Source organism: Diadema setosum, chromosome 12 (assembly GCF_964275005.1).
Source record: "Diadema setosum chromosome 12, eeDiaSeto1, whole genome shotgun sequence".
NCBI classification, from domain to species: domain Eukaryota; kingdom Metazoa; phylum Echinodermata; class Echinoidea; order Diadematoida; family Diadematidae; genus Diadema; species Diadema setosum.
The window spans coordinates 22,876,994-22,900,172 of record NC_092696.1 but is presented as its reverse complement, the minus strand read 5'-3'; the positions used below and the strand labels follow the sequence as shown (position 1 = coordinate 22,900,172).

The window sequence follows — 23,179 nt, the reverse complement described above, 5'->3', positions numbered from 1 at the left end:
ATCTAAAATCTAATCTGTAGGATTATCATTGCCAATTTGTTATGCTCATGTGTGGAGACATCGAAAGAAGATAGTAAGCTCACCACGGCCGATCACAAGCTCGGGCTTTATTTGTCACATTGGCGGTCAATCGTCGTTTAAATTGTGAGGTAATAGCCAATATAACAAGAATTAATGTAGTTCATCAGTGTATTTGCTGTGTGTATGTTACTCTCAGAATGTTAGTGGTAGTCGCGAAGAAGTCGTGCGTGTGCAGTTATCCGACACGACTACTGTTAGTCCCAGATGTATTATTCTGTGTGTGTAATGTACGCTCTTCGGCCTTTTCAGCATGTTACAATTGTACATAGGGTCTACATCAGTGGATCGTGGATCATCACCACACACGCGCTGCTGCAGCCTGCGCCTGCCTGCACTGTACACGTCTAACGTTTCATTTTCAATATGAGAAGATGCCTGGATAACCCATATTTAGCTGTACTAGCAGGTCGTCCATGGGGTCCAGTGGGATATGATGGGGCATGACTGCCGAGGGCTGAGGCCATGTCAATGAGCATTGCATGATGAGGCATGAGGGTGGGTGGCAGCGCGCGCAGCAGCAGCACAGCACAGCGCAATTAAAATTGCAAGCAGGCAGCCAGTGCGGCGGACTGCTTCTTTCTCAGCAACCTCGTCGTAAAATACCTCAATTTATAGCCTTAGAATCTATAGGGAAAGAGTTCCATTATCAGTAGGGGCGCTGGTCCGAGAATGCGGATCGTCCGCACAAACGAGGGTATCTTCGTAAACGCGGAAAAATCGCGTCCGCGAAAATCAGGATCGGTAGCTTTTTCGCGGACGATTTTTTTCCTCGGGGCTTTGCGGGCTTAGGGGTACCGAACCGCACGTTCTAGATGCGATAAACGGATTCCTCGTGTACAAATACCCCTAGTTCACCGTCTACTTTTGTGGGTTGTCCGTCTTCCCGTGGATTTATCGCGCGAAATGTGAAAGTCGCTGTGCTGTCATTGGCAATACACGCATCATGGAGCAACACACCTACGAAGTAACCAATGCACTTTGCAGTGGAATTATGGCAAATTTGAACGGTATGAATATTTCTGATCGATAAAATATTAATTCTAATTATTGTTAATTAATATTCCGATTTCCGATTGCCTGGTTTGGCGACTGTATGCCGGTACCTAAAATCCCGTTGTGAACACCGTTGTGTTGAATATGTCGACTGCCCGTGCATGGCAGCTGCGTTCATGCCGACGCTAGTTTCCCATGTACGGTATAATGTATGCATGCACATGGACATTTAAATGATCACAAACAAAACAGAAAGTGCTTTAATATTCAAGGACCGGTTGAATAAAACTAACAACAAATCTTTATGCAAAAAACAAAAAACAAGCACGAAAAAAAAAAAAAACGTAATTATTTTGAAACAGTGGAAACGAAATTATCAAAGATACTTCTTTCGATCGCATCTAACTTGTTAAATGATATTCCCATTTTTAAAATCCCAATAATAATTTATAAAATAAACGTGAAAATGGCTCCCGTAAGTGAGTTCTGTAGCAATTTTAAAGACTGGTCTCACTACAGTTATAGAGTATGCAGTGCTGATAGTAGTTTAACCAAACTGTGTTTGATTTATTCCCGTGAATCATTGTATCTATATATGAGGGTGAGATCTCACCTGTAGGTCCGGTAGCACGCCCGTCATCGTGGAGTCAAGTGAGGGGAGAGGCCAGTATTATCATGGTAAGAAAAGTTACCGGTACCAGAACTTCTCACATGATGGCCCACACGCATGCTTCATTAATCATATCACATTTGTTTTATTGGTTATTGCATCATAAGCAGGAACAGATTATATGTACTTCTTTAGAAGTGTTATACGTGTGCCACATCTTAAATTCTGTTTGAATAGATACAGTAGATGCAAGTGTACTAACCAAACTACATCTGTTAATTTCATAAAGATGACCTCCAAGAACTGATGGATGTTCACATTGAGGAAATGAAGGAGTTGCGTAATGAAGGCCAAAACGAACCAGGTAAGCAACGTTACACATAAAAGTAACATTGATATATTGCTACTAATCTTATCACATTGCATATTTATATTTCTCTCCGTGAAACCGGAACATTTCTTGACAGTTTTTGTATTTTTCTTTCCTTGTCTTATGGCACAGATCCCAACAGCACAATCGAAGTTGAGCAAGGTAAGATTATACGATGTGTAGGATAATGGCAGCTCTGAAATAGGCCCTACACTCTTCCCTGAATCATTATTATTGCTCAACAATGCTTCTGCATGTTGCGTTGGCAAGAGGAGCTGATACGGTGCACTTGCGTTACTACGACACGAACGACATATTGTTACAACGTCGAAGCACATGCAAAAATTCAGATTTAAAAATAAACATCATTGAGTCACTCAAAACTAAAACGTTTAATAGCTAAATGATTTTTGATTGAACTAAGTAACTTCCGGGCGACATTGAAAAAGAAAAACGAAATTTATTCAATTAGACCCTATAACGAAATGCGGGACGCTTCCGATATACAGTATAACTTCAGCATAAGAAAAATTTAGCGAGCGTTGCTTTGTTGAAGAACGCATCACATTTTAGTGGGTTTAAATAGAAATCGCTCTGCGTTTCACGGAACTTGCATTTGGCCATATTATAAGATAATCCGAAATGCAATAACGATCGTTTTTCCGAAGGTTCGTAATTCCAAAACACACAAATTCTGTTTGCAGTGTACCTAGATGTTCGTTGCAAATCCGAAATAAACTACTGTCCGTCATTGCGACATTGTTTGTATGGCATTAGTTACTGCAAAGATTCGTTTTTCCTTGCGTTCAGTAATCCGAAAATGAAATAAGGTTCGCTATTACGAAGGTTCCTTAATCCAAAAATGTTAGGAATCTTTGTGTTTCAAGGTTCGTTAATCGGAAATGAAAATCGTTTGTTAATCTGAAAACGAAGAGGTGATTATAGGACTGCTAACAAAAACATACATCATCGTTTTTAGATCAACAAGTCTTCGGATAATGAACCGTTTTCATTTCAGGATGAACGGTCTTTTTCTATGAACAATAAACCTTATTTCCATCATTTTTATGATAAACGAAACGTAATAACGAACATTTTCTCATTGACGGATGAACGAACCTTCGGAAAAACGAATGATACATGTACTTCATTTCGGATTAATGGACTTTCAGAATCGTATCCGGGCAATTACCCCCAGAGGGCAATTACCCCCCGGCCAATTTCTGGTTGGTGGTAAGGTAAGAGTAAAGATTAGGGTTAGGGTTAGGTTTAGGGTTAGGAGTTTAGTTTAGCGTTAGGGTTAGGGTCAGGATTAGGATTAGGATAAGGGCCAGGGGAAGGGTGCGGGGTAATTGCCCAGGGGGTAATTGCCCTAGACCCTTCAGAATAGCAAACCTTCAATTTCCTTTTCATATAAAAAGAACCTTTCATTAACGGATGAACGAACCTCCGGAAAATCGAATGATACTTCATTTCGGATTAATGGACTTTCAGAATAGCAAACCTTAAATTTCCTTTTCATATATAAACAGAACCTTTCATTGACGGATGAACGAACCTCCGGAAAAAATCGAATGATACTTCGTTTCGGATTAATGGACATTCAGAATAGCAAATCTTAAATATCCTTTTCATATAAAAAGAACCTTTCATTGACGGATGAACGAACCTCCGGAAAAATCGAATGATACTTCATTTCGGATAAATGGACTTTCAAAATAGCAAACCTTAAATTTCCTTTTCATATAAAAAAGAACCTTTGGAACAACCGTTAAGAACCTTGGGAATAGCGAGCCGTAAAACCGACGACCCGTCGAAACGACGAACCTTTTATAGTACAACGGACATTAGGAACAATGAACCTTTGGAATAGTACTCGAATCCTCAACTACTTTGATGTGATTTCAAACTAAGCATGAAGTACAAACAACTACTGTATTTCTATTAAATGTACATTATCAACGAAATTAGAGTGATAACATTGCATTTGATATTGCTTTTTAGCGTATTATGGGTAGTCGATAATCGCATACCGGTAATATAAACGGAGCTTGAGTGTTGGGTTTTGTGTGTGTGTGTGTGTGTGTGTGTGTTGTTGTTGTTGTTGTTGTACACAAAAAATTTGATACAAGGAAACAAAACTGCCGATCCCGAAGACTTTGTTCTAACGTCAGTGCACTGTACTTCGGCAAGATATCTTTATCGTAAATGACTGTAGCTTGATTATGTCGGACATACAGTGTATTATATTTTACATCAAATAGTTTTATTTAAAAGAACAAAAATATGTCATGGAATGGGTTACCATGCATATAAAGAGAACCAGCTATGTTTAAGAGAGGTTATATAGATATATAATTTGACTGATGAACAACTAATTACATAATATAAGAGCTACAATGTACGCTCCTATCGTGTTTCATGTACAATTCTGCCACTACACTCAAAACTGCCGAGTTACTTTTGTTGTACAAATTAATTACAGTATTTGTTCTTCTCTTTGATTCAGTGAATGATCTTGGAGGACAGAACACGACAGCAGTTCTAGAAATTGATGTTGAAGGGCACGTGTTCATGCAAGTTGGGCTACTCCCAATTCATGTTCGCATGTTCGGCTTGCTCCTCATGAATGTCGGCTTTCCCGGCGGCTCTCAGTACCAGTGTCACGGCGTCATGAAACATAGCTTGCACCTGTCGTCATGCAATTAACATCCAGAATTACTGCTCAACTTTCCTTCAGCTTGTTCTTGATGGAAATGACGCTGTAACCTTAATTCTCATGACTTAAATCTGTAGAAAAAGAAAATGACATTTTTATTTCGAAACGGGGAAAACTTGTGTGATATCAAAGTATGCAGATCGTAAAGTGACTGTAGGCATAATGTTACAATATTGTGTACTTGACCAACGGTGTTGTATATAATGTTAGGGACATTCCTTCCTGATATGTTGCTGTGTATGAACAGCTATGTGCTTAGCATCTACCCATTCTGTTTGTAACTGAAAAAAAAAAAGTCACCAAACTATCTTCTCCCGAGGACAAAAGATAAAAAGTCTTGACATCAGCTCCTACAATAAAGTCATACTTTTGTTTATGCCCTCCTCGGTAACTCCTAGGCCAAGATCTGTCTGTGCCAAACTGTTTGGTAACTGTTTAATAATAATCATTAAGTGCAATTTCACGTTCAACACTCACTAATCTTTTACAATTTACTGAGTTTATTATTATGTCTGTTATACTTAAATTGTCAATTATCTATTTGTTTGTTTCTTTTTTTTTTTGCTTTCCAGTTATCTTACTGCTGAATGTTTCATTATTCTAGGCATACAATGTAATTAGGCTTTTAGTCTTTTTTTAAAGCATACTGCTTGTATCATAATACTAGCTAGCATTAATATTATCAGCACAGAAAGGAAATGCATGCATCGTGTGCTGTGATACCTGTGCCTATATTTTTTTTTTATATAGCATTGGCAATAAAAATGTGAAGATTTGTGTGTGTGTTTGTGATTAAATGGTACAAAAGTATGTACCTGATTTCTTGGCGCTTGTTTTGTTTGTTTTTTTCTTGATGTATGATAACAATTTCCTGGCATTTGGGTATACAGACTACTCTCAAACACCCACATTGCATACACATGCATACCCACACAAGACTTCTAATACATACAGGTTTCGTCAGCGCTATTGAATGGAAAATACTAATATGTGTCGTTTTCAACTAAAAATTGTAGTAATTGAATGATAGACGTAAACAGACTTGAAACTCATCTGCCTTTCACATACAAATCAACATGCCACAATAGGCCGCTTGCAAGAATTATTCACAATTTACAGAATCCCGAGTGAAACGTCCATGTAATCCAAGCACATCTAGAGATCTACTTAGGTATGTTATGCCGATGGTCTATACAAACATCACAATGATTAATAGTAGGACATCGATACTCACATTTAGGTTGAAGAGCATTTTGCTAATAAAACTCGATCCATATTGCTCCTAGAAACGCAAAAGTTGCATGACTTGTAAATTGATGTCGCAATGCGCAGCATGAAGCGGTACGTATATTTTTATCACACGAAGCGAGGTAAACACAAATGTATACATTTGTGTTTACCTCGCTTTGTGTGGTACGTTTGTATTATAGAGATAGCCCTACATGTATTACATGTATGTCAGCTTCAACTTACAACAAAACATATGCATGGGCACACAGAAAACGAGGAAAGCAGTGATCTCTGTTTATTGCACATCGTCCTCATTTACGAGGGTCAAAGCAAGAAGCAATCAACAGTCGCGCTTTTGCGTCCTTACTTTTGGGGACAATCATAGTTTTCTAAGGTTATATCGGTTTTTAAGGACGCATCCTCATTTATCGGGACGCCGTTCGCCGAGAAGTCGGCAGCTTGCGACGTAGTCACCGTATACGAAGACGACCCTCATATACAAATACGATCCTCATTCTCGGACCAGCGCCCCTACTGATTATGTTATGTATTTACCTAGCCCGACCAGACGCTGTTAATACGCTACGCGAATACAGCGTCTGACTAACGAGCGGGCACCTACAAAGTGGGGAACCACAACACAACTACAAAACTTATGAAAATTCATACGTTCTTTATAAACAATGTACACGTTACCAAACGTTACTCACCTTAAGTGCATGCTTGTATTACAGAAGGTTCGTAAGTCCATTGAGAGCCCTCGTGATAAGTCCGTGGAACCAAAAAATGATACTTTCTGGCGGATTCCCTAACACCGTCAGGGTTCATCGTTGCAGAATTCAAAATGGCGCCTTTATCTCTTGAGTGTTGGTGTAGCAGCACGGTCGACAGCGCGACCTTTTGAAAGGGCATTCAGATCATGTGACCTCCCGGATACTCTAGTATTGGAAATGGCCTGGCGTGAAAGACGATGTACCGTTCATGAACCGTTCACACATGCTGCATATAACCATCATTTTAGGTAAGTTATTAAATCTAAATTTCAATATTCATAGCATAGATATGAAGTCTCATTATCATTTTGTTCGTCAGATGAGTTTGAAGTGACAAAAAAATGATCTAAAGTATCAAAATTCAATCTGATCGCATGTGATCGTTGGACCCTCTTCGTGTTTGGAGCTTCGTTGGTACAGCCCTGTTGCGCTACGTATGTACAGCGGTGACTGGGCTGTGTATAGTTATTATTTACCCGACTAATGAACCTACCTCTACATACACTAAGTGTTGCATGTTGTAGGACTCCAGGGTCCATTTGTGACTCTAGGACACCGAGTAGTCCGAGATCAACAATGATCAACGTTACCCTACATCCCTATAACCCCAACCTTGCTGGCCCTGGGCCCTAACCCTACGGCCTAAACCCTGGCCCTATAGTATAAAGCCACCTAAATATGTATTATAAATTTAGTCATATTAATGTTATAACATATCATTTCATTTATTATTTTTTTCTTCAGTTAACGGGGGTATATATGGAGCCCTTGCCTAATATAGACTAGGTAGTTGTAGGGGTAAAATTTACAGGTGATGGTGGGTTAAATACACCTCCAGTTTAACCCCTACAAGGAGTATTTTGGAGGATTATTTTACCAAGTACCAAGTACAGCAGTAGACCTAGTCATTATTCTAGTACAATAAAGTACATTTTGTATGCACCCTGCTCAAACATGCTCTTTGCAATGAATAAATGAAGTGAGATCTTGATAACAATATATGTGCATACCTGTGTACATGAGTTACATGTTGTAATTACATTTATACAGTTCTGACTCTCACTGCACTCTGGCACTGATGTACAGTGTACTTTCATATCCATCTCAAATTCTACGCACCGAAATGGCACAAAAATCACAGGAAATACTTACTGTTCATGGCTTATTCCCGACCACTCATATGAAGTTGAAGCAGATCAGTTATTAGGAAGTGTTGATGTTGACATTGGGTGATAAGCACAATCAGGGTATGCAATCATGGTTTTCTCACTTTAAACTGTTGTAACTTCTGCAGGAATGCACCAACTGACTTCAAAATTCACATGCAGCATGCTTAGACATCAATAATCACATGTGGTATTACAATAGCTAATTTCTTCTCATTTACTGTTAATTACTGAAGATTAATTACCAAAAAGTCCCCCCAAAACCCATGCAGTGCATTAAAACAAAAGTATTGTACAACTTACGTAAAATCAAGATTTGAGGTCCAAATTTTAAGTCTACCCGTATGTGTTTGGTATCAAATTAATGGATTTTTTCCCGGCGTTGCTTGCATGCAATAAAAAATAGTGAAAAAACAGTGTCCTTTCTGCTGGAGAAAGATATGAGGTCTGAAGTCCCGTCATGGTAGGAGTGTAATGCTGGCTTATTTCTGTGACATTGTGACCTTTTAACCCATGCTGTACAGCTATACATGGAGAAACAGCTTATTTTTCTGGTTTTCCTAAAAATACTGGAGATACACACATTACAATATGATGTGCTGTTTGCCAATAAATGTTCAGCCAGTTTTGAGTTTTGAGCCATTTTCAAATGCTGAGGAAAATACAATGTAAGTGCAGTCGTTTTTTAGTATTTTCAGTGAGGTATATCCTAATTTGACAACTTAAAAGAATCTTTTCCCCTTATTCAATATACTTGGTATTTTAGCCATGAATTGTACATACGTAGTAATCTATTGTGTGAAAATTTTAGCAAATTTGAGCAATAAGAACTTTATATACAATGTATTCTTATATTTACAAATTGCTGAGGAAAAATAAGACTGATCCACGCCCATCTGCTGCATGAAGGTCATATGATTAAGTGTTCAGTGTTCTTATTTCAACGCTTTTTCATTTTTTAAGATATCATTATAAGCAAAAACATAGTATTTTGGCTTAATATGTCATTGTTTGAATGTCACAGCTTGGATATCAACTCAAGTCAACATAAATCTCATTATTCATTCCTCTATCTGTGTTTACAAATATGAGAATGGATTCAAACATTGCGCACATATATGAATATTCAAGGTCAAACTGTAAAGATAATTTTTTGATGAAAAATATCATATCTTCCAATATACCAGCCCTAATTTCATAAAACTTTGTAATAATGGCCAGCATATGTCTGTTACCTATTCCTGAAAGTTTCACCTCTTCACTCTTTGGCAAAAGTGAAATATTATAAAATATATGAATGTGGTTTTATATGATTTCAAAGTAATGTCTACGAAATTGATCATCCATTTTGAGTTTTTTTTTATTAAATGAATTTTTCCAATATATTAGTCATTTAAATGTAATTTGACACCCCTGATCAAAATGCTAATTTATACCCGTTTTAATGCAAAATTGTAACTTTCTTTACATGAAATGAAAATTTGCACACTCAGCTACAACAAAAAGCAAAAAACACATTTTCACCAAGTTTTCTAATTTTTCCCCTGTTACGCATTTGCATACCCTGATTGTGCTATTGACCATTGACTTTCATGTCATCGCTCAAATACAAAACAACTCACTCTTTAGGTTAGTGAGCAATATTGCTGCCAATGCAATCTGAAACTTAATATTTGTTGCTAATATTAGATCTATTTGCTTTTCTTTTATAGGTTTGAGAGATTGCCAGGGCAATGAGTAGTGAGCCTGTAGCCCACGAGGTGCCCCCAAACTGGAAGGACAAGTTCACCAAAGAAGACAACCCTCATGGTTTGGTGGAGGAAAGTTCATTTGCAACACTCTTTCCAAAGTACAGAGAAAAATATCTTAAGGAATGCTGGCCTCTGGTGCAAAAGACTCTTACTGAACATGTAAGTCAATGATGTTGCTCGTCAATTGGTAATATTCTCATTGCTCTTTGAATGTGAAGACGCACAGTCAAAAAAAAAAAATAAAATACTTTGTACCTTGTACCTTTTGTTCATCATTTCCAAAAGGTCCTCTAGGAACTACCACTGGAAAGTTAACTTGGGGTATGACGAGAGTGGAGTTTACATGATTACACAGTTTGAATTGATTTTGAAGCTTAGATTTAAAGGTCATGCTGCATTTGATGTCCACGGTATGCTGGGGGAGATCATTCCAGAGCTTCATGACTTTTGGGAAAAAGGAGTCTGCAAGTGGTGTTGAGAAGCATTGAAACACAGCTAACTGCTTGTCATGTGTTTGCTTACTTCTTAGACTTTTCCTCTGAAGATAATCTTCTAGTGGTAGATCCAGTTCTGCATTGAGTAGCTCATGGAAGTAGTTAGCCTTTGGATTAGGCATCTTTTCTCTATGCTGTTCCACATGATTGGACTGAAGAGTGAAGTCTCCAAGGACGAACCTTGCCGCCCTCTACTGCACTTTCTGCAGGAGGTCCCTGTTTTTCTTGGTCCCGGGGTTCCATACTGAGCTGGCATATTCCAGGTGGGGTTGAACTAAGGACTTGCAGAGGTTTTCTTTCACGGTTCTTGAGCAGGAGGAGAAATTCCTTTTAGGGAAGTTGAGCATCTTAGTTGCTTTGGTAGCAGCATTGTTAGACTGCTTGTCCTGTGTCAGGTTTTTCTTGATGACAGTTTCCAAATATTTGATCTTGTTAACCTCTTTCAGGGGGCTACCCTCTTCTGGTAGTCAGTCTTGCCGGATTTTGTTTTGTGGAAACTCTCATTACCGTACTTTACACTCTACAGAGTTGAACTTCATGCCCCACTTGTTAGACCAATTTAGAAGATTGTATATTTTGTGAGGTTTTTATTTTCGCAAATTTCAAGAGTCTGGTGCTTTTCACAAATTTTAATAACAACACATGAAATTATTAACTCCAATCTCAACATGAATGCGTACATATCTCCGTAACATTATACTGAACTTTATGGTTGCAAATTTAATCACTTGTGAAATTATCAGGAATTCCCGATACATGAAAAATTAGACTCGCTTAATATATGGCATGAAAAATTAGACTCGCTTAATATATGGCATGAAAAATTAGACTCGCTTAATATATGGCATATACAGTACCAGTATATCGTTTTCATGTCATTTTCCACTGATTGGCTTGTAGGGCATCAAGGCTAACCTGGATCTCGTAGAGGGCAGCATGACTGTTAAAACAACTCGACAGACGTGGGACCCGTTTATCATCATCAAATCCAGAGACATGATCAAGCTGCTTGCCAGGAGTGTTCCGTATGAGCAGGTACAGTCAAACCTGGCATAGCGGCCACCTGTCTATAGTGACCATCTGCTGTATGCGGCCACTGAGCTGTTATTTTCGCGAGGGTTTAATTTTCGCGAATCACAGTTGGACTGCGAATTTAGCAACACGCGAAAATGTCTCCATGCGCTAAGGTAATACTAGTAATGCACTCATGAAGGCCTCTGTGTCAATTCGCGAAAACAACATCTCATGAAAATGTCCATGACCTCCACATTCGCGAAAATATCTGTACGCAAAAATAACAGCATATACAGTAAAAGATTTCCTCCTGAGAGAAAAAAGCCATGTTAAAGGCCCTGTCTGCAGGGAGCACCCTGTCTATAATGGCCACTTTTTTGTCTCCCATGGGTGGCCACTCGAGACAGGTTTGACTGCATTTGAAAGGCAGAGGTTTATTATGTAGACTATAAAGTAAGCAAGAATAAGTACAGTCCCCTACCCCCTTATAGTGAGATGACTGATAACCTCAAAGTTAACAACACGCAAATATTTGATCATCTCGCATTACAGAAATGAGCTTTATATTGTCTCCAGGGTAGGAAATCACAAACTGTTCTGAAAAGGGATAATTATTTCTCATTCCTTCACTGTGATTCTCCATTGCAAATTCAGCCACTCTTGAAGTCTTGTGACAATTGTTGTTAAGTATTATACTCTTGATGTCTATTGGATATGCAGTGTATCTGTTCAAGAGAGAAAGATTGTTGTTGCAGTTAACTAATGGGTAAAACATTTGTGGAGACTTTATTAATAATAATAAATAATAGTGAGACTCTTATAAAGCGCACATTTTTACCTAAAAAAGATACTCAAGGCGCTATAGAAAAGAGTACATATTGTGTCACGTTACAACAGTATCACAGAAACTAAGACAATAAACCAACAAACAATAGGCCTATATACGTACACATACTATACATACAGGTAAACAATATTGTTAATTTAAATTGAAAATATATGTCTTGAGATTCTTTATTCTGACATTGTGAAGGGAGTTCTGCTATCCATATGGAGTACAAATGTGTGATTGTCGTAGCCATTCATCTCCATGGAAACTGGATCTAAACAATCTCATCTGGCCCAAGTGTTTGTGCAGGCAGCACCTGGTTCCAACCCAAGCTATAACAAAAGACTGTGACATCATCACCTCTGTACTCTATTCATTCCCATTCAATAATTTTGTGTGTGTTAATATTTATGACACTGACAGGCTATTCGTGTCTTGGAGGATGACGTTTCGGCTGAGGTCATCAAGATCGGTCGGATGGTGAGGAATCGAGAGAGGTTTGTCAAAAGGAGACAGCGACTCATTGGACCAAATGGATCCACTCTCAAAGTAAGTCTTCAAATCTGATGCTCCCATGCACTTTTAGCTATTACTTGCCATACTATTTCATTGGCATTGAGTTACCCCTGCCAGATGAAAAGAAAGCTAAACAAAAATTAGGACAAAGAAATCCAGTGATGAAACATGCACCAAAGTACTCACTTGTAATGATGGAACCATCTCATGCAAAGGCTGTGATATATTATAGTAATTAGAAGGAGGAGGTAACATATATTTGCAAATGAGTAGTTGCAAATTGATGGATGAATCACAACAAGGATATGAAAGAATGCTTATTTAAAAAAAACAACAAAAACATGAGAAAAACAGCTGAAATCTTTGAAATAAAACTCCCACTTTAAGGCAAACAGAAATTATGATAAGTTTTATCAGTCCACTTTCAGAAATTCATAGTGACTTAATTAAGTCATGTGACCAGGATATTGTCTGCATGCATGCGCATTTGCTGTCAACCAAAATCACAATCTTGTTTGTTTACATGGTCAGACATCACAAGTGTGCATATTAGTTAAAGAATTTTTTTTTTTTTTTGGGGGGGGGGGGCAGAATCCCCCTCCCCTGATATAGCATAGCCAAAAAAGCCCAGCCTAATGAGAGTTAAGCAATTATCAACATTTTGCAGAATGTATTATTGCTCAGATTATACTTACAGTATACTTGCAGTGTCACAAATTGAAGGGAATGCCCACTTTTGCATTTTCTCCTTCCAGGCCATAGAGCTGCTTACCAAATGTTACATCATGGTGCAGGGCAACACCGTGGCTGCTGTAGGACCCCACCGAGGCCTTCGTGACGTCAACAAGATCGTGACAGACACCCTCAACAATGTCCATCCAATCTACAATATCAAGGTAAGACTCGCACAACAGGGTCAGATTGTTCTCTGCACATAAAATATGTATCATCCCATCACCGCAAGAGCCTATTGCATCACCAAATTAATTTTCTTGATTTAATATGTCTAAGATTTCTAAACCCCAAGATGTCTAATGGTATATGAGTTCCCCAGTACATTTTCAGAAACCTCGGTAGAAGTGTTAAGAAGCCTGACCACCAGATAAACATGTTTTCTTAATTTTTGGCTTAAAGTTTAGAGAAAGTCCAGCCTGCCAGAGAATAAAAATTTAAGCAGAATAGATCAGTGTAAGATGCCATTGCAACAGCTTTCAGTGAAAAAGAAAAACATCAAATTTGAAAACATTTTAAGTGCTAGAAATTCCGTTTTTAATTTTGAACTAGTGACAAATTTTTATAGTTTTCTATCAAATGAATTTGTGTACAGTTTTATTAGCTTTGATATCTGCAACTCTTGTCTGGGTAGTCTGAGAGTGGATGACATGCAACCTGTCTTTGTTGGCAAGAGAGTGAAAATGTAAGTGCCACAGATATTGGAATAGGCCCTGTCTTGTTTGACTCTTCTGAAATCTGGACAGACCCTTTACATACACTCAGGTTTGGATGATTTGTGACTTGCGTCCTTTTTGCCAAGATTTGATTGAAGTGTCATGTTTTGACTTCTTTCTTGTCTGTTTTTTTGGCAGATTCTGATGATAAAGCGGGAGTTAATGAAGGACGAAAAGCTGCGCAATGAATCCTGGGATAGGTTCCTGCCAAAGTTCAAGTCCAAGAATCTGAAGAAGCGGAAGCAGCCTCAGAAGATCAGGAAGAAGAAGGAGTACACACCCTTCCCTCCACCTCAGCCAGAAACTAAGGTACAGCTTTTGTATCAAGCAGTTTAAAACATGAAGATACAAATCATATTGTTGCAAGCCAACTTCACTCTTTCTGTAGAAGAAGCTGGCCAAATGGTAAAAATGTGATAAAAACAGCATGTTTATACCTACTTGTCCTCAATCACGTAGGCAGTATCAGTTTCAGTATTGGTTTATCTTTAAAAAACACAACATTTCAATGCTTTTTAAGATTGATCTTACACTCATATCTTTTATTGATTATCAATGCTTTGTCCGGCTCAGATTTTATTTGAGCTCAATGCATGTTAAAGCTGTATATGAAACATGTTATGGTGCTTATGAAAATTGTGATTTGCATACATATTTCAATTATTCTTCAAATGGCAGGTTGACAAGGAGCTGGCCACTGGTGAATACTTCTTGAAAGAAGGACAGAGAAAAGCCAAGTTAAAAGAAGAGAAGAGAGTAAGTCCTACCCCCCCTTACACAATATATGACAAGTTTTATGCCAGGAATGTCTGCAGTCAGTCTGCAGAGATTCCTAGGAATGTCCCAGGGCAAACCAATTCGCACACTTTGCCGCGTTTGATGTGGACAGGATGTTGAAATGACAGAATTTGCTTCCGCAAACCTTCCTAGGCTTCCTAGGCAAACCTTCCTAGGCTTCCTGCCCTAGTGGACATCAGCCCTAAGGGGTATAACCCCAAGCTGTGATTGTTGGCTTTATGTTACATCTTAGTGCATATGTTTCAATTTATTGCAAAAGCATATAAGATGCTTACTAGAAGGCTGCGTGTTCGAATCACGTCGGGGTCACCACTTTACAAAGAATTGGTATAGTTGTGATTGTGTGAGTGCTTGTTATTGTTTTTGCTTAAGGACGTTCCTCAGTTAAAGTGAAATCCATGTCATTTTCTAGAAACTTTCCATACCGTAACTTTGACCCATCCGAAGCCCAAATATGTAAATAAAACCATAGATTCATGTGCTTGTTTTTCTTCTACGGGACTTTGAAGAATATGACTAATCTGCCGTCCTGTACCAAAATGATAGTGTTACATGATCAAGACCATGATTGGCAACAAAATCTGCAATGACAAACGTAAATCCCCATAATTCTTTCAAAATCCACAGTATTTTCTCCAAATTTGCAAGAATTGCAGAAAAGGGTACCCAAAACGAGGAAAGGGTTTTAAAGTTAGGGTTTACACTCTCATTCTTCAGCAAGCAGCGCCCTCACGCGGCAGAAAACATCGAAATCTCTCAAATCCTTCTCATCGACGTTTTCTGTTAGGGGTGAGCAAAAGGACAACGTTCATAAAACTTATGCTGTACATTCAAAACCCATGTCAATTTCACGAAACTTTACCAAATTGTAGACAGAGGCTTACTTATTCCAGAAAAACAATCAAAAGTGTTGGTTCATGTGCTCGTTTTTGTGCTAGCAGCGCCCTCATGCGACATATACTATAGTACGACCCCAAAATCTGGTTAGGAACCTATCCAAAGTCGCCCTAACAGGGTGGGTTCATAAATCTCATGCTGTACATTCAAAACCCATGTCATTTTCACGAAACTTGGCCAAATCATAGACGAAGGCTTACTTATTCCAGAAAAATAATTAAAAGTGGGGGTTCATGTGCTCGTTTTTGTGCTAGCAGCGCCCTCATGCGACATATATCATCGTAAGTCCCCAAAATCTGGTCAGGAACCTATGCAGGGATGCCCTGACAAGATGAGTTCATTAGGCTTATGCTGTTCATTCAAAACCCATGTCAATTTCACCAAACTTGACCAAATTGTAGACGAAGGCTTACTGATTCCAGAAAAATAATTGAAAGTTGGGGTTCATGTGCTCGTTTTTGTGCTAGCAGCGCCCCCATGCGACATATATCATCGTAAGTCCCCAAAATCTGGTCAAGAACCTATGCAGGGATACCCTGACAAGTGGGTTCATAAAACTTATGATATCTGTTCATTCAAAACCCATGTCATTTTCACGAAACTTTGCCAAATTATAGAAGAAGGCTCACTAATTCCAGAAAAACAATAAAAAGTGGGGGTTCATGTCCTAATTTTTGTGCTGGCAGCATCCCCAAATGATAGAAATCACCTCACCGGACCCCAAAATCTGGTTATAAACCTCTCGTGTGTCCTGATTATGGGTGGGGTTCGTGAATGTCATGCTGTACATTCAAAACCCATGTCAATTTTACGAAACTTTATCAAATTGTAGAAGAAGGGTTACTTAATGCAGAAGAATTGTAAAAATGGGGGGGGGGGGGGGTTCATGTGCTCGTTTTAGTGCTAGCAGAGCCTCCTTGCGACGGAAATCATCGTAAGACCCCCAAATCTGGTCAGGAACCGATGCAGGGATATACCCTGCTAGGATACATGAATCTCATGCGGTTCACTCGAAACCCCTTTTTCTTAAAAAAAAACCAAACACACACAAACAAAAAAACATGTCACAATTGCAGTGATATGTGAAAAATATTCAGAAAGAAAGGTCCATGTGCGTTTTTGTTATCATTTCCCTTCCACAGCCATAATGATATTATGTGGATGCAAGCGTGGAAAACTCCATATTATTGATATGCACGCTTGTTTGTTTGTTTGTTTCACCCACTTGCTGTAACCATGTACAAAAAGTGATAATGGAGGAAGAAGAATAAATATAAGGAAATGGGAGTTTTGGCATTAGTCTGACGGTCCTCAAAATGAAACACAAATCTTAATACAATGACGTTGATTGTAGATTGCATGTGTTGGTTGTTGCAGTGGTTGGTAAAGTGCGTGTTGTAAGCTATGGAGAAGTACCTTCGCCCCCCCCCCCCCCCCCCCCCGAAAAAAAAATGATTCTCCTTAACACCAGATTTGGTGATAAAAAAATAATATATGAATGGTGAAAGTGATGAATAGTCTTGTTTGATAACACTTTCGTGACCTTGTATTTTGTAACCAAAAATAAAAAAAACAATATTTTGTATTACTAGTAATGACAAGTTTAGATCTAATTTAGATTTTAACAGAGACACTCAGATTGTTTTAGCTGCTAGACCTAAAGATGAAATGTGTGTCATATGCTTGTTTTGTTGTTGTATATTGTTGTTGTTGTTGTTGTTGTTTTAACACCTAGTCCAATATAGTGAGCCTTAGACCCCGACTAGGGCCTATAGGCCCTTGGTACCTTACCATTCGACTTTACCATGTTGATGACCGGATAATGAACTTCATGTCACAAAACAGATCTATGGACTGAAAATGGAAACAGCTCTGTTCCACTTCCAAGCTTCGCGATTCCGTCAATCAGTGTTGTGCTACAATGACCATGTATATGCGGCTCGGACCGCTGAACTTTGGTTATGGTATGTACAGATTGTAACGCGTACAGTCGGCACGCGAGCCGAGCGAGGCTGCCCAGCGCGGCTGCCCGGCGCGGCCGCGGTGGGGAGCTGTCGGGTATCCGTACGAACACATACCACACTCTAGCTCGATCTACTAGCAGCTGCTCAGCTCAGCTAGCTCAGCTCATCACTCGTGCGTGCGCTTCTACGCTCTTTGTTACGTCACTGACACCTGCGCAGCTAGGATGCGCACAAACTCAACTGAGGAACGTCCTTAAGTTGCATGCACAAGGGTAAATAACCAATTCCCCTATTTTTAGCTCACCTGAGCCAAAGGCTCAAGTGAGCTATTGCGATCGCCCTTCGTCCGTCGTGCGTCGTGCGTCGTCCGTCGTGCGTCGTCCGTCGTGCGTAAACTTTTACATTTTTATCTTCTTCTTGAAAACCCCAAGACCGATTTCCATCAAATTTGGCAGGTAGCATCCCTAGGGGGTTAGGAACTCAATTTGTTAAAATGGGCACCATGCCCCACCCAGGGGGCCCCCAGGGGGGCCCAAACCCCCCAAAATTAAGGAATCTGTAAAAATCTTCTTCTCTAGAACCAGAAGTGATAGAGCTAAGTTAATACTATGAGTTAGTACATTGATGACTGTAGTTTCAAGTTTGTTCATGGCAGAATCAGGGGTGCCCCCCTTGGGACCCAGGGGAGGGGGGTGGGGAGGGGTCCTAATGGGGCCTAAATTATACATTTTCATCTTCTTCTTGAGAACCCCATGTACAATTTTCACCAAACTTGGCAGGTAGCATCCCTAGGGGGTTAGGATCTCAATTTGTTAAAATGGGCACCATGCCCCACCCAGGGGCCCCAGGGGGGGGGGGGGGGGGCCAAACCCCCCAAAATGAAGGAATCTTTAAAAATCTTCTCTAGAATCAGAAGTTATAGAGCTAAGATAATCAGAAGTTATAGAGCTAAGATAATACTATGAGTACATTAATGACTGTAGTTTCAAGTTTGTTCATAGCAAATCCAGGGGTGCCCCTCTTGGGGGCGGCTGGGAAGGTCCAAATGGGGGCCTGAATTGTACATTTTCATCTTCTTCCTGAAAACCTCATGATGGATTTTCGTCAAACTTGGCAGGTAGCATCCCTAGGGGGTCAGGATCTCAATTTATCAAAATGGGCACCATGCCCCACCCAGAGGGCCCCAGGGGGCCCCCAATCCTAAATTAAGGAATCTTTAAAAATTTCGGCCCTTATTGTACATTTTCATCTTCTACTTGAGAAGCCTGGTCAAATTTTAGTAGAGCTGTGAATAATTTAGATTAGTGACTGCGTGAAAGGTGAACTTGCGATACTCAGGTGAGCGCTAGACCCGCGGGTCTCTTGTTTTTTTTTTTACTTTGTACGAGACAACGAGGTTAAAGCAAACACGTGAGACAGTTCAGTTTACATTTGCAATGGCCTTCTTAATTGAACAGACTTTTTTTACAATCGATCAGGATCATACCTGTATCGACACTCTGTCACTTATGGCGTTGTAGTGACAGACAAAAATCTTATATTATTCTGGCATTCAGAATATAATGCTTACAACTAGGTATAAATAGGAATGTAAGAAGAATAATAATTCCTTGTGCAGCTCCAAGAAGCTTTAGTACTGACATGAATTATAATGTGTCATGGGGAGGTTCCATGGTGATGATCTCATATTTACAATAAGAGTGTGCGCTGTGCGAGTAAAATCTGGATAAGAGGCTGTAAAGATGTCATAGCGGGGAGAGCAGCCTATCTTAATGTTGTCAGATTTGTGGCATGTACCGCTTGACTAGGTAGGTGGTTCCAGATCCAAATTGTCCCTGGGAAGTAGAATGTGCACTTGCATGCATTTGTGGATGTCTTCGGTGTGACAAAATTCAGGTTGTGATCCTTCCTTTCATGGTAAGTTGTTGAGATGTCACTTGAAGGCGGTCTGTCACCTCTTTACACTTCTTCCATCTTCTAATGACAGCTGAAGCAGGCAGAAGCTGAGGTGAGGCGGAAAGACAAGCGTCAACAGCCATTCATCCCTCCTAAGGAGGCTGCTGCATCCGAGAAGAAGGTGACTCCCAGGGCGGAGAGTAAGATGGACATCGAGAAGCTCAAGGCAAAGATCAAGCAGTCCCAGGTATTAAACTGTCTGTGCAGAATGTCAAGAGTGCGCATGTTTTGACCTTTGACCCCTCTAGATAAGTACTTGCAGGATGATTACCCTAAGAGAACCAACCGCTGGGCAGTTTTTGGCTGTAAAGGATGGATGTGGGATATGGCTTGTATAGGGAGGGTAATAAACATCAATGTTTATTGATAGGAAAAGGATGAAATTCATATGGCAATCAGTACAGAAGGTGGATACTGCCAATATAGCTTTTGTGTACCTTAAGCGTGTTGTTGCTTCAATTTCAATAAAACAGGTATAAAGATGACAACTTTTTATTTAAAACAATTTTCCCTTTGTTGTTTTTATTCTCTCAAAGCATGCCGAGTTGTAACTGATTTTATTGTCATACAGTTTGATTATTCATCTGTTACCATTCCCACACTCATTGACTCCATTAGATTAATACCAGTTTGGTTTATACCATGTTAATACCATGTTTGTTGGGAGACCCTGAATATTTACTTGTATGGTAGTACTATATATTTCAATTCAAATGCATGATAATTTTTATTGTTGCTTGTGTCATTCTGTCTGCCAAATACAACAATATTTACCACAGTTATGAAATGTGCAACATGAATATCAGACCAGTAAACATTTGGAATGTCCAGGTCATAATGTTATAACCATTCATCAGAGTTTACATGAAAATCTTGAATTTGACTAAATGTGTTTCCTTCCTTCATAGTCTGTTCTTAGACCTGTTCAAAACAGATATTGTTTGTTTGGGGGTTCCCTGTGGAACTGCCCTCAGTCAAGGTTTTCAGTTATAAAACATTAACATATAACTTCTGAATTCTTACTGATGGTTTCTCAAATGCCAATATTCTTTCTGCTCCTTTCCATCCTGAACAGAAGAGGAAATTCCACTCCAAGGGTCCCAAGGTGTCTACAGTACCTGGCAGCAAGAAGAAGCAGACGACGTGACAGGACAAGATACTCCCTTATTGAACTTTGACCTTCAGAGAAGAGCATGTGATCTAGCTAGCACATAATGTTGGACCATGCACACACAGAGGGTTGTTACTTGATGTTAGTTCTGGAGATGAAGTGCTGCTGCTCTGCTGGTCAGGAATCAGCTGTTGACTCAAGAGACTATTTTCAGCAGAGCTGAGAGCTGTGTGATCAGCCAGTCAGGATTTCGATGACACAAGCTTTTCTGTAATGTGGTTATTTGGTGCTCAACAAAAGTGTGTGTCAGCTTTTGAGTTCATTTAGCAAAGTAAAATCAGATAGCAATGGACTTATGACTCTTTGACACTCACTCTGCTCCCCCTGACAACATGCATACCATGTGGAAGTATTCTAAACATACAGCAAGTAAATGACAGTTTATCACCTGATTCTTACATCAGTATTAATAAAAGATGTTAAATGTAAATACTGTATGACACAAGGTGTTTCTTTCTTAAAATGAGATGATTTAAGGTTCATATCTCTCTCCTTTACTTCAGGTAATGTAACCTTCTTGTCCTATGATATAAACAATATTATTTCAAATTACTCAATAGTTTCATCGTAGTTGTAAAACACTTTTACCAGATTTATTTTGGGTCAGAATACAGCAGTTTTTCAGATCTCTCCTTGAGCATGCGAAGTAGGCCATTTTTCTCTTGTTCATTCCTTCATTTGAATTGTGTTACACTGATGTCAGTCTCCACAGTCCTGTTGTTGACAGCTGCACAGACTGTATTGGCCTTGCCTTCACTTTCCCCCTGTGAAAGGCTTTGATACAGGATGCATGCATTTCCCCAGCCAGTCCCTTCAACAGCAAGATAGGGTCATCCAGTAGCTTAGTCTCTTCATCAGCCCTCATGCTAAGGTCTTCTGGCAAGTAGGGTAGCCCAAGATCCGTTGTCAAGGAGGCACCTGGATTGGTGGCTATGAACGAAATTGTGACATTGTCATTCTCTTGAAGCCCAAGAGGGGACTGTACTGGCTGTTTTGGCTCGTCTTTAATAGAGCTTGTGTTGATTATCGATCCTTTGCTGAAGGGCATCACTTTGAAGCAATACCAGCATAACTGAGAGTTAACGTAGTGAGACAGGAGCTTTCTTCTGTAAGAGGCAGTTGCCAGTAGCTGCTTGCGGCTACAAAATAGAGTCTCCATGATGGGATAATTATTGAAGCTTGCTACTGTTCAGTACTGTGAATCAAGGTTTCAAAGGAGATCAATCGAATCTGAGTGCTGGAACGGTTAGTGTCCATTGTACTGATAACCTCACTTTCTGTGACAATTTTTATGGAAAATGTCAAGATTTAATGTCTGAAATAAAGGAAATAAACTTGAATGCATATATGGAGTATAACATGTACTTGTGAGTCAGCAGATCTTTTATTTCATCCTGTTCTGTGATTGATGTACGAGTACAGGGAAAACTCAATGTAACAAGAAGGTCGGGACTGAGTTGTTTTCCTCGTTATACAGCTGTAGCTGATATCTCGTTATATCAGTAGGCATGAATAAAGCATAACATAAAGACATTAATTTGTACATGTAGGACTACTTACCACATTTCAATTAATGCTAATAACCTGGCAATTATTGTTAGGGAATTACTCACCTTTATGTGTGACAAGATGTTTTTCACCAATGAAATACAATATCAAGCATGTGTTTCTTGATGAATGTTCGAATTTGTAAACGTATAGTTTGCGTGCGATCGTGTAACCATCGTCTATGGATTGGTACATGTATGTGGTATGGCAAGCATGTGTTGTGTGTGGAAAGCTCAAACATGTTCTGCATAATGCTGTGTGTGTATGTGACACATTTTGTATTGGTACAGTATGCGTGTGTGTGTGAAAATGGGGAATTCCCTAGTAGAAAACCAATCACAACATCAGATCACACCTGCTTTATGTCATGATGATGTCATTTATGCATAGGGTGGTACTTCTAGCACACTCTGTGCAAGAAATACATACAATATATGCACACACACACACACACACACACACACACGCCCTTGTAACGTGTGGTGTTAGGTGGAGTGACTGAAGAATATACATGCGTACAAGACACAGTTTGCGTTGCAGTGACTGAAGGAAATACATGTGTACAAGACACAGTTTGCGTTGCAGTGACTGAAGGAAATACATGTGTACAAGACACAGTTTGCGTTGCAGTGACTGAAGGAAATACATGTGTACAAGACACAGTTTGCGTTGCAGTGACTGAAGGAAATACATGTGTACAAGACACAGTTTGCGTTGCAGTGACTGAAGGAAATAAATGTGTACAAGACACAGTTTGCATCGCATCGAGCTTTACAATCTTCGAACATGATCTCACAGGCAAAGTAAAGCTTTATCCGAAGAGATTTCGCTCTGCCTCGCTATAACAGGTT

General features: G+C 39.4%; 1 protein-coding gene across 1 annotated transcript; it reads left to right on the top strand.

Moving 5' to 3' along the window:
- The first annotated feature begins 58 nt into the window (after positions 1 to 58).
- On the top strand, positions 59 to 22,399 carry LOC140236218 (KRR1 small subunit processome component homolog). The gene is made up of 9 exons (XM_072316183.1): positions 59 to 149; positions 9,655 to 9,852; positions 11,088 to 11,222; positions 12,454 to 12,579; positions 13,302 to 13,442; positions 14,133 to 14,303; positions 14,673 to 14,750; positions 19,641 to 19,796; positions 20,685 to 22,399. Exons 2-9 carry the CDS (start codon positions 9,676 to 9,678, stop codon positions 20,754 to 20,756), a joined length of 1,056 nt encoding a protein of 351 aa, XP_072172284.1. The 5' UTR covers positions 59 to 149; positions 9,655 to 9,675; the 3' UTR covers positions 20,757 to 22,399.
- Positions 22,400 to 23,179: the final 780 nt, after the last annotated feature.